Source organism: Diabrotica undecimpunctata, chromosome 2, assembly GCF_040954645.1.
Source record: "Diabrotica undecimpunctata isolate CICGRU chromosome 2, icDiaUnde3, whole genome shotgun sequence".
NCBI classification, from domain to species: Eukaryota; Metazoa; Arthropoda; class Insecta; order Coleoptera; family Chrysomelidae; genus Diabrotica; species Diabrotica undecimpunctata.
The window spans coordinates 89,963,505-89,976,407 of NC_092804.1; the positions used below are offsets into that span (position 1 = coordinate 89,963,505).

Genomic DNA, 12,903 nt, shown 5'->3' on the forward strand with positions numbered 1-12,903 from the left:
AGTAGCTAAAGGGCTATATCTTTTGGTCGTTGGCATAGGTTTCTGCAACCAATAATCCTGAATAGTAGTTTGCTTTTTAATTCTATGCGGAGGGCTATCTTCTGATCGCTGACGCTTCTTATTTGGAATTAACGTCCAACCTGTATCATCATTACGCTGACGAGTTTGTTCAGTGGCTTCTGTTTGTTGTGCTAGTTTGTTGTCTGACAAACATGTCGACGTTGAGGCACAAACAGATGAGCTATTAGTGACGTTTATCCTGATTTCATTTAAGGAAATACTGTTTGTTCTGGTTTTAAGCGACGGTGGAGGAGTTCTTGCCAGACCGGACTTTCTTACAGGTGGATTCTCATTACTTTTAACGTGGTAGAATAACTCTGAATATTATCTGAATTTGGAATTTGATTTTCCCATTCCATTTTAGCTACTTATTTAACATGTATTTTACAAAAATATTTTTTATGTAATTATTTTTTTTTGTTTGTTTGCTTTACGATAGGAGAATGAATCCAGATCGACTCTTCGGAGATCAATTCTCCTCTTATAGCTACTTAGTTTTTATATATCCAGTAATAGGTACTTTGTTTTCCCTTTCTATATTATTTTCTTGAAGTCTAGCAACACTGTCAGGCGTTGAGACGTGGGCCGTTTTCTTACCGCAGAACTGGATTGCAGATAACCTTATATGCGCTATATAAAGAAAAATTTGTGGCCTGTTTGCGGGAAGCAAAAGTAGTCGGGCACACTTTAAATTGTTTTATTGATTTATTAACAATAAACTACATAATAAAAACAAGTAAGAAAACTGTAAGAGTTCTTTTCGTTGTCACCTTCTCGTGTGATTGTATTCTGACAGCCATCAGCTGCTCTGATCTCCTCTTCTTTTCTCCGTCGACGTTACCTCACTTCGGTAGCACAGTCAACCCATGTGTGGCTGCAGGTTAACTGTCAATCTGCCACAGGGCTCCCCTCCAGTGAAGAACCTGCTGGTTTCGAACGGCTATGTTGACTTGTGTTGTTGATCAGACGGTTGGCATATGCATGTTCTTCCTGCACCTGTTGGGCCGCAGGAATATATGCTGGTTTGAGTCGGTCCATGGAAATTCGCTGAGGAACATTTTGGACATCCTCAGTTAAAAACTTATCACTTCGTTCTAACACTCTAAACGGGCCGGTATAGGGAGGTGTAAGAGCTTCACTTTATCGGTCCGCACAAACACATGACTCGTAGTCTGTAGATCCAGATGGACAAAGGCAGTACGGGGTGAGTGGTTGCTCGTCGGTACAGGACACAATGCTCCCATGGTCTCACGTAGTCGTTGGACAAAACTATGCTCGTCGGGTATAACAGCACTAGGGATAAGCAGCTGCCCAGGGAGACTCACTGGGATACCATACACTAACTCGGAGGCTGTACATGCAATGTCTTGTTTGAAAGTGTTTCGAAGGCTTAGCATGACCAGAGGGAGGGCTTCAACCCACGATACTGTGTCCGCGGCGATGAGAGCAGCCTTGAGCGTTCGGTGGAAACGTTCAATACATCCGTTTGACTGTGGGTGGTAGGCAGTGGTTTTAATATGTTGTACACCTAGCTATCCATTGAGCTGGCGAAACAACTGGCTCTCAAATTGCCTACCTCGGTCCGTTGTTATGGTTGCTGGCACGCCAAACCGGGATATCCATCGATCCCTCAAGGAGCTTCTGAGCGACAACTTCGGTTGTAATCTCCGAGATAGGTATGGCCTCTGGCCATCTTGTGAAACGGTCGATGATTGTGAGCAGGTATCGAAAGTTCTGATTTGCTGGAAGTGGGCTCACGATGTCGACATGTATGTGTGCGAATCGATCGTCTGGCATTCCTAGAGGTGTAACAGTGTGACGTCCAATTTTGGCACGTTGACATTGGATGCACTCTCGTGACCACTGCTTGACTTGGCGATTCATGTTATGCCACACAAAACGTTCAGCAATCATTCGTAATGTAGCAGCATGCCCTGGGTGGGACTGCGTGTGGAACTTCAGGAAAACATCTCTTTGGAACACAGCTGGCACATAAACTCGTATACGACCATCTTCGACTGAACAATAATTAGGCCGTTGGCTATCTGGTAGAACTATGCGTTGAAGTTGTAAGGAACTGGCAGGATCGTTCAGGGTCTGTTGAAGACCCTCATCTGTAATCTGAGCTTCGGATAGCCGGTCATAGTCAACTGACATGTTCAATTGGGCATTTGGTGCTGGAAAGACCAATTCAGTCGACGCGGCCAAGAGTTCTTTTACCTTGGTGAAAGCTGCTGCGGCTGCTGGTGTTAATGTTAGTTCTTGCTGCTTTTTCTTTTGCTGAGACAATAACTCCGTTAGTGGCATTAGCTCATTGGCAGCATTAGGTAACCAACGTCTGTAGAAATTGAACATACCCATAAATCGTCGTAGCTGTCGATAGGTCGTAGTTTGTGTAAACTTACGAATCGCGCTAACTTTAGCCGGTAATGGACGAGCGCCAGTTGGGGATACCGTGGCACCCAGGAAGTTTACTTCACGTTTACGGAATTTTGATTTATCCTTGTTGATTTGGAGTCCATTTGCTTCCAGAATCCGAAGTACTGATGCCAGGTGTTGCTCATGCTCAGTCTCAGTCTCCAAGGCAACCAAAATATCGTCAATGTATACATACACATATGAGCATTCTCGAAAAAGGTGATCGAGGTATCTCTGGAACGTCTGGGCAGCATTTCGCAAACCGAACGGCATTCGGAGGAACTCGTACAGCCCAAAGGGGGTTATTACAGCCGTCTTTTGGACATCCTTTGGGTGGACTGGAATTTGGTAAAAAGCACGTACCAAGTCGATGCAAGAGAAAATGTTCTTACCATGTAGCTGGTTAGCAAAATCCTGGATGTTCGGTATAGGGTAGCGATCTGGTTTCGTCATGGCATTTAAACGCCGGAAGTCTCCACAGGCACGCCATCGTCCATTGGACTTCTAAACTAAGTGAAGCGGACTGGCCCAAGATGACTTTGATGGTCGGATAATGCCTGCCTGCATCAGCTCGTTGAATTCTGCTCGTGCAGCTTGAAGACGGTCTGGTGGAAGTCTTCGTGGTTTAGAGAAAACTGGTGTACCTCGAGTCTCAATATAGTGCTGGACTCTTTCAGTATCCTCTAGTATAGCAACGTTACACGATCATAGGGATGGGCAGTGGATAAGCCTACTTCTGGCACCCTAACACGACGAGACACACAGGTAATACTGCTTGACAAACTTGGACTTACTAGTCGTTTGTTTCTCATGTCTACGCTAATGCCATGGTACGTCAGAAAATCGGCTCCTAGTATGGGTGTGGTGACATCTGCGACTACAAATGTCCATGTTACAGGTTGGCCTAGACCAAGGTTTAGTGTGAGCTGTTTCTGACCATATGTTTGGATGCACGATCCGGTGGCAGAATACAGGCATACAGTGCTGGGCTGAGTCGCAGTGCAGATTTTACGTGGAAGCACACTTAGGTCTGCCCCTGTATCAAGAAGAAATTGAAGTTGGAGAGCACTATCGGTAATGAAGAGGCGGCGTGGTATGTGAGGGGCTGCGGTTGCCGCCATTACTGGCCCTTTGATCGTTTTTTGTAAAATTGCAGGGTGGTCTACACTTCTTTGTTTGTGCACAAAATCTTCGATGGTAGTAACACTGTTCGTCAGATGATGACTTGGTACTCTTGACCATTTGAATCTGTTGCCCTTTTTCAGCTACAGTTAATCTGTTAGATAAAGCATTCACTTGGTCACTCAATGCAGCCACTGTTTTGTTTAACGTAGAGCTTTCGGTAACAACCATGACTGGAAAACTGGAACACCGGAGGTACGTATCGGCTTTCTTAGCAAGTTCTTCAAGGTCTCCATCAAGAATAGATATAACGTTTCAAACTGAAGGTGGTAGGCGGTCCAACCAAAAATTTTTGAGAACTTGCGTACTAATGCTATCCATGACCAAAGCTTGCATTCGATGGAGTAGTTGAGTGGGTTTTAGGTCACCCAGAGTGAGTTCCATCAACTTATGGATCTTTTCATCTGAGCTGGTGCCATACCTGTCGAGAAGTCGAGTTTTTAGTTGTATATAGGCATTGCCACCAGTGGGATTCTTTACTATGTCTGCTACTTCTATAAGTACTTCACTGTTTAAACTAGCAACAGTATGGTCGAATTTACAGTTGTCAGTTGTGATTTTGGCTTGTCGAAACTGCGCTTCTAGCCGGAGAAACCATAGTTCTGGTTCAGTGCGCCAAAACTCTGGCGCTTTAATGCCTACCCGTGCAATTAATGAGTGATCATCGCCTTCGCACGGTGTAATATTCATATTGTTTGGCATTGTTTGGTCGGTGTTTGTCATAGTTGTGTATAAAACGTTGTACTTACAGTTTTTTTCTCGGGGTTACCAATGTGGCCTGTTTGCGGGAAGCAAAGTAGTGGGGGCACACTTTAAACTATTGATTTATTAACAATAAACTACATACTAAAAACAAGTAACAAAACTGTAAGAGTTCTTTTTGTTGTCACCTCGTCGTGTGATCGTGTTCTGACAGCCATCAGCTGCTCTGATCTCCTCTTCTTTTCTCCGTCGACGTTCTCTCACTTCAATAGCACAGTCAAACCATGTGTGGCTGGAGGTTAACTGTCACTCTGCCACAAATTCAATGACACAAATAGACGGATCTCAAGCACGAAATCGACTTGAGTACACAAACATGCCCGGGTATCTCTTATGGGAGTGACAGTCCTCTGAAATTTGTATTTCCTAAGGACACCAGAGGGCGTAGCATTCATAGCAAAGCTTCGTGACTGCGCAATACCTCAACCAACAAAACAAGTACGCCATTTTTATTGTGGTTTCGACACAGTGTTTCGAGTTGTATTATTTGCGATTAAATAATTGTTTGCTTTTTTGCCATCATATTTAAATAATTACGGTTTTTAACTGTTGCGTTAATGGTTGTAATAATTACAATAAGGATGCTCAAATGCATATTTTTCCAAAAGATAGGGCGGTAAGTAGAAAATGATGATATAAGATTTTATTTATTTTTTAATAATTGCCTTAAAATGTCCGATGTTGTCCCAAACTTCTTTCTTTCACGTTATGATGTGTATTAGAATTGTTGCCGATATAGAATTAGGTAAAAGTTTTTTAGGAATTAAAATTATCGCCATTAAAAATGTGGCAATTCTTCAATGTTTCAAGAACTTTTTCTTCAAAACTTTTGTTTATTTCTCCTTTTGTAAAGCACCTCCAGAAATATACTATGTAACATTATTTCACAGAAAATATTAAAAACAAACTATTTATTTTTTAGCTTTATGATATTTGGATTAACAAAATTGGCAGAGAAGACTTGTACAAATCATTTTGGACCAGAAGCCCGCTATGTTGGATTGGGATATAAGTCCACCTTGAAATGTGATGCTATTCCTTCTCTGTTTCTGTGTTGTAATTTATAGAAACTACAGAATAGCCACTGTTTAACCAACTACATTTAAATACATGTAATTAATGTTTATATAAAAACGTAAAAAAGAAAATAAAGTAAAATGAAAAAGAACCAACATTTGTTTTATTTTTGTAATCAAACCCTCAATATTAATCTTTATATTTGAAGAATTACGAGAAGTTTTTTAAAAAGATGTTGCTTTCCTAAGGCCGCCAGATGGCGCATTGTCCAGAAATATCCTACACAGTTTCCTATCTATTCAGTAATATATATTCTTTATCTATGTACACAAAAATGACAGCTCGTGCTCAAGCATCGGATCGACCTGCCTTGAGCACGAGATGTGACGGGATCCTAACCCTAACCTTACTAACCTAACTTGTTTGTTTATGTTTATATTTTTTTTTCAATTCGCTTCCAATACAATATATTTTTGTTTTTTGAGATTATGGATATTGTTGTTCAACATCCAGGATTAAGTCATGGCAGCTTATCAAAGCTGATTAAGAGTTAGAATGTAAAGAGGACAAATTCCAGAATTATTAATAGGTGAATTATTATGAATAGTGAATATGCCTGCAGGGCAGGCACTATCTACTTACTCCAGTATTAAAGCAAGGAATTTATTGATAATGGGCTAAACAAAAAAAAATAGGTTATTTGATAGATGTATCTTTTTATGTACCTAATGATCAACAAAATAGATATAATACTGCATATGTAAGAAATGTTGCCAAAAGTCTATTTAGAACCTGGAAAATATCGTTTCTCTGTCTGCAATGAGGCCTACAAATCAAATTAAATACATATTTTGCTATAATAAGTGCTACATCAGTACTCTGCAATATGTTTACAGGAAAATAATGATAGTGATGATGATTTTCTAGAAAATACTGATGTGCCAGTAAATAGAAATGTTAATGATGTGGAATAAGGTTTAAATTTTAGGAGACATTTTATTCAACAATGTTGAGAATGTGAATGTATTATTGAATTACTTATATTATGTTAAATGTAATTATTTTTTATTTTATTTGTCAAAATGTATTTTTTATATTTTAATTTAAAATAAATGAGGGTTATACTATACTCAGACAACTTAAGCAAGTATATCTTTATTGAGTTCAAGTTGTCTCCCTCCTTTTATATACGTGTTTCATAAAACATTTCCTTATCAAATATAAAATTAATTACACATTTAAAATATTAATATTCTTTATTTAAAAATATATTTATAAACCTTCACGATAAGTAAATTTGAAAGTAACAATTTATAAAACTTTAATATAATAATAAAATTTTATGAAAAAGACAGAAAAGATTTTATTTCACGTTCAAAGCGTCTATGTATCTATTGATACGTATTTCGACTTAAAAAGTCTCATCAGAATAGTTATTCATAGCCGTTCTTAACGTGAAAAATAAAATTCTCTGTCTTATTAGAAGTAACAATAACATGACTTCGTTATGGACGCAATAGCGACATCTGATAGAAAAATCGGTAAGATAGTTTCGAAACAAATTCAGATTTCTGCTTTAATCTGGAGCCTTCTAAAAATTGCAAGACATGACCAGACGATGATAAAGATGTTTAAAGAAGACATGGGGAATCTAAAATTTGCATTCCACGACATGTCTATTCATCTAGGCAGAAATCCTAACGAATTTGTTTCTCGTACTCATACAGAGTAGATCCGAATAAAATGAAAAAGACAGAAAAGATTTTATTTCACGTTCAAAGCGTCTATGTATCTATTGATACGTATTTCGACTTAAAAAGTCTCATCAGAATAGTTATTCATAGCCGTTCTTAACGTGAAAAATAAAATTCTCTGTCTTATTAGAAGTAACAATAACATGACTTCGTTATGGACGCAATAGCGACATCTGATAGAAAAATCGGTAAGATAGTTTCGAAACAAATTCAGATTTCTGCTTTAATCTGGAGCCTTCTAAAAATTGCAAGACATGACCAGACGATGATAAAGATGTTTAAAGAAGACATGGGGAATCTAAAATTTGCATTCCACGACATGTCTATTCATCTAGGCAGAAATCCTAACGAATTTGTTTCTCGTACTCATACAGAGTAGATCCGAATAAAATGAAAAAGACAGAAAAGATTTTATTTCACGTTCAAAGCGTCTATGTATCTATTGATACGTATTTCGACTTAAAAAGTCTCATCAGAATAGTTATTCATAGCCGTTCTTAACGTGAAAAATAAAATTCTCTGTCTTATTAGAAGTAACAATAACATGACTTCGTTATGGACGCAATAGCGACATCTGATAGAAAAATCGGTAAGATAGTTTCGAAACAAATTCAGATTTCTGCTTTAATCTGGAGCCTTCTAAAAATTGCAAGACATGACCAGACGATGATAAAGATGTTTAAAGAAGACATGGGGAATCTAAAATTTGCATTCCACGACATGTCTATTCATCTAGGCAGAAATCCTAACGAATTTGTTTCTCGTACTCATACAGAGTAGATCCGAATAAAACGAGTGAGAATTTGTTTCGAAACTGTCTTACCGATTTTTCTATCAGATGTCGCTATTGCGTCCATAACGAAGTCATGTTATTGTTACTTCTAATAAGACAGAGAATTTTATTTTTCACGTTAAGAACGGCTATGAATAACTATTCTGATGAGACTTTTTAAGTCGAAATACGTATCAATAGATACATAGACGCTTTGAACGTGAAATAAAATCTTTTCTGTCTTTTTCATTTTATTCGGATCTACTCTGTATGAGTACGAGAAACAAATTCGTTAGGATTTCTGCCTAGATGAATAGACATGTCGTGGAATGCAAATTTTAGATTCCCCATGTCTTCTTTAAACATCTTTATCATCGTCTGGTCATGTCTTGCAATTTTTAGAAGGCTCCAGATTAAAGCAGAAATCTGAATTTGTTTCGAAACTATCTTACCGATTTTTCTATCAGATGTCGCTATTGCGTCCATAACGAAGTCATGTTATTGTTACTTCTAATAAGACAGAGAATTTTATTTTTCACGTTAAGAACGGCTATGAATAACTATTCTGATGAGACTTTTTAAGTCGAAATACGTATCAATAGATACATAGACGCTTTGAACGTGAAATAAAATCTTTTCTGTATTTTTCATTTTATTCGGATCTACTCTGTATGAGTACGAGAAACAAATTCGTTAGGATTTCTGCCTAGATGAATAGACATGTCGTGGAATGCAAATTTTAGATTCCCCATGTCTTCTTTAAACATCTTTATCATCGTCTGGTCATGTCTTGCAATTTTTAGAAGGCTCCAGATTAAAGCAGAAATCTGAATTTGTTTCGAAACTATCTTAATAAAATTTTAATTTAAAATAAATGAGGGTTATACTATACTCAGACAACTTAAGCAAGTATATCTTTATTGAGTTCAAGTTGTCTCCCTCCTTTTATATACGTGTTTCATAAAACATTTCCTTATCAAATATAAAATTAATTACACATTTAAAATATTAATATTCTTTATTTAAAAATATATTTATAAACCTTCACGATAAGTAAATTTGAAAGTAACAATTTATAAAACTAAAAAATGGAATAATATCAGGCTTGTTAAATATAAAAAAATATAATAATCACTTTACAACCACCATAGTATACATTAAAAACAAAATCACCAAAAAAAATATCCACAACTAGTATTTACATTTAGAATTTTTAATAGTTTTCAATATAATACATACATTAAGTACAAAATAAGAATAGTATATATAAATGATTGTTTTAAAAATCCATAACTATAGATTACTATTAATGTTTGGAATAATTCAAACCTTTTTTGGCGAACGTTTTTTATTTGCAATTATAATAGCCACTATTCCATTAGAAGTAGTGTTTGTTATTATTGTTGCAAATTGCCATATGTACATTTAAGATTACTTAGGTACCATTTGAAGCACATTGACATATTCTATAGGAACAATAGGTGTCATATTACAAGTATTACTTGAAATTATTATTAAATGTATAGGTAAGATTTCTCAAAATTATCATACATAACAACTCTTTATTTTGAACTGGAAAAGCAATGGAGGGAGTCAGATACTTCTGATGTTACAGTAATTTTAAACTTACATGTCCTATCTGGTGGGCCCCCTTTTGTCCTAAGTATGAATATATAGTAAATTTACCTCTTGTAAATACTTCTGTGTTGTCCCAAGGACAGTCGACGCTTACATATATGTCGGAAACAGCAACTTTCACCAACTCCAGCACTACATCAGGCTTTGGTTTTTTCAAAGGGCCATCACCTGTATCCAGCATGCTAATGTTTCTCTGCATTTTCTACGATAAAAACTTTGCTTAAATAAATAAAAGTTTTTTACCTCCGTTTCAATTTGTTTTACAATTTTCGTAGCTGTTCTTAAGTCTTTAATATATCTACCCTTCTTTTTTCATTAAGGGAGCACCGTCTGTCCTTTTATTCGCTACACTATTATTTTCCTTTATCAGCTGGATTAAAAACACCTTTCCTTTTGTTGAATACACTGCATATTTAGTACAATTTCCGCTCATCTAAAAATACACATAATTGAAATTTATTCCCTCGAATGCATATTTTTTATAATATATTAGGTATATACCTTAAAATAATTTATTAAAAATTAATTTTTTTTAATACACATGCAACATGCATTTTCTTCAATAAAGGTAAATTTGGCGCTAAAAATATTTAAATAAAGATTAGTGACAATGATAATAATTGACAGAATCTTCTTTTTATTGGATGTCATCAATCAAATTTCCTTAAAATCCCTAATTTTCGTACTTGAGATCAATCTTGTACCAATAGAAGAATTGTTCAATGTTATTTTTGAAAGTCGGCAAAAAGTGTGTCGGGTGGTACCACGTACCACTAAGGAGCGGTCATGTCAGCTCTATTATTGCTTCTAAAATATGAAAGAGTGGGGCAATACTTAAATGAAACTTTAGATATTTTTATATGAAGATGCTGCGTAGTCGTAGAGGATTAAATTTTTGCGTTTTATAAAATTTTTTAGAGAAAATAATATTATTTTAACTTTTAATAAATTAATCTTTTTAGAAAAATTATTATGATTCAAATTTTTAATTGAAATATGTACAAATTTTAAGTATAAATTAATTTAAGACTATATTGTAATAATTTCACCAATATTCATTCATTGTGAAAATTATGTTTTAGATACTACTAGTTGTTATTTTAAAACAAGATTAAATAGTACCCATACAGCGTAAAAACTTTTACATATACTATTCATTAAAAGGTTCTAAGTGCTTAGAACTTAACTTAGAACAAATAGAAAATGATATAACAACCTTAAAAATAAAAAACTGGAGAAAAAAAGCACGAAACAGATCAGAATGGACAAGAATCCTGGAACAGGCCAAGACCCAAAAAGGGTTGTCGAGCTAGTGATGATGATGATGATTCATTAAAAGGTACTGTTAAATATTTCAAAAATAAATCAGGAATGCTTTTTGTTATTAAAAAAATATGGATGAAATGGAAGTTTGGAAGTTTCGGCGAAATGGAAAATTTCATAATTTAGTAAAAAGTTTCATTGAATACTTTTTTTTTTAATTGAAATTTTTTTAAAACGTTTCGTTAATTTCTGGGCAGAAAAACAGTATAATAAAAACTTATCTGACGGTTTTTCGTTGTGTTGGAACAAACCTATTTTTAATTCAAAGTTATACAATTAAAAAAATAAATACTTTGAATATTGTAAATATCATACATTTTTAAGTTTTAAAATTAAAAATTTAACAATTTAATATATTAAAAATAAAGATTTTATTGTGAAACAACAAAAAAAAAGACAGTTTGCAAATCAATGGCATCAAAATTTGTTTAGGCGTAGATGCAGTTACCCGTTCGTACTCATTTCCCACTTCCCCCTAACTACATATTTCATTATGAAATTTTCGCCACGGCGCCACGCTTTGAGTTTATGCAGCCACCCTCAGGAGGAGTGTTTTGAAGTATAAACCGTAACCAAATCGCCCATTTGAACTGCTCTTCTATAAGCGTCTATATTCTTTGCTTGTACGGTAATGGGTAATATACTCGGTTCGCTATTCCCAGTCCAAACTGTCTAGTGAATTTAGTAATTATTTTTTTGCAAAGTTAGTTACTTTTTGACAGACTAAAAGTGGCTGGAAATTACTATACAACCAAGCACTCATAGCCAATATTAATAGTAAACAAACTAAATAGTAAATAACTTTGCGAATTACCGACAATCAATATTTATTTATCTGCACCATATAATAAATAGTTATGTTAAATAATAACAATTAAAATATATTTTTTAAATATATACTACACAAAATTTGATGGGTTTAGTATACACTTCCACTAATTAGAATAATTCTTTTTTTTTTAAGAAAGAAGTCTGCAATAGTAGGATACTTGAGCTATTAATACTGAGAAGTAGGAATTGTTGTGTTGTAGGTTTCCGACAATAAATCTGTCAAAATATGCCCGAGCTAAGCGAATGGAGTATACTAAGGTCCATTCGCTCAACTCGGGCATATTTTGACATATTCATATCTGGAAACCTACAACACAAAAGTTCCTAGGTCACAGTATTAACAGCTTAAATAAACTTTTATTACAGACTCCTTTAATTGAAAAACGAAGAATTATTGTAAATAGTGGAAGTGTATACTAAATCCATAAAATTTTGGGTAGTATATATGTAAAAAATATATTTCAGTTGTTATAATTTAACAAAAATATTTATTATATGGTGCAAATAAATAAATATTGATTGCCGGTAATTCGTAAAGTTCTATTTTAGTTACTATTTAGTTTGTTTACTATTAAGCTATTAATATGGGCTATGAGTACGTGTGCTTGGTTGTATAGTAACTTCCAGCCACTAGTCTATCAAAAAGTAACTAACTTCGCAAAAAAATAATTACTAAATTCACTAGACAGTTCGGACTGGGATTAGCGAACCGACTATAACAAAAGTTTGGTATAATTAAGTGCTGTTGTTACCTGGTGTTTGTAAAAATAAACTCCTAGTTCTCAGAATGTTTAATAGCCATTTGTCCAACTTTAACTTTCAACCATCAACAAAAAATATTCTTTTGATTGCGAATACTATACCATTTTGGTAATGTAACTTCGGGCAGTGATTAGTTTAGAGCACTCACCAGCTCACACTCAACACAATGACGTATAATATAGACTAAGCAGTCCCGTATTCTCCCTATATAATCGGGTGTCCTAAAGATCTCCTCTCAAGGTATGTTTACCAGAACAGCGGCGTGCTCATTTCTATTTTAATGACAATAATTATTTTTTTAATTAAAATTAAATATTTATGACTTTTTTTTGTGTTCTCGTCTATAAGAGAAAAAATTATTTTTATAATGTTTGTAAAGTACAT

At 35.0% G+C, this 12,903-nt stretch overlaps 1 protein-coding gene across 3 annotated transcripts in view; it reads right to left on the minus strand.

Moving 5' to 3' along the window:
• Positions 1-12,903, minus strand: part of LOC140434725 (uncharacterized) — a 53,404-nt gene that overhangs the window by 24,039 nt on the left and 16,462 nt on the right. For all 3 annotated transcript variants that reach the window (XM_072523203.1, XM_072523202.1, XM_072523201.1), the window contains one exon: positions 9,652-10,036. In XM_072523203.1, coding sequence (XP_072379304.1) covers positions 9,652-9,802 — 151 coding nt within the window. In that variant the 5' untranslated portion in view covers positions 9,803-10,036. The remainder of the gene's footprint in view (positions 1-9,651; positions 10,037-12,903) is intronic.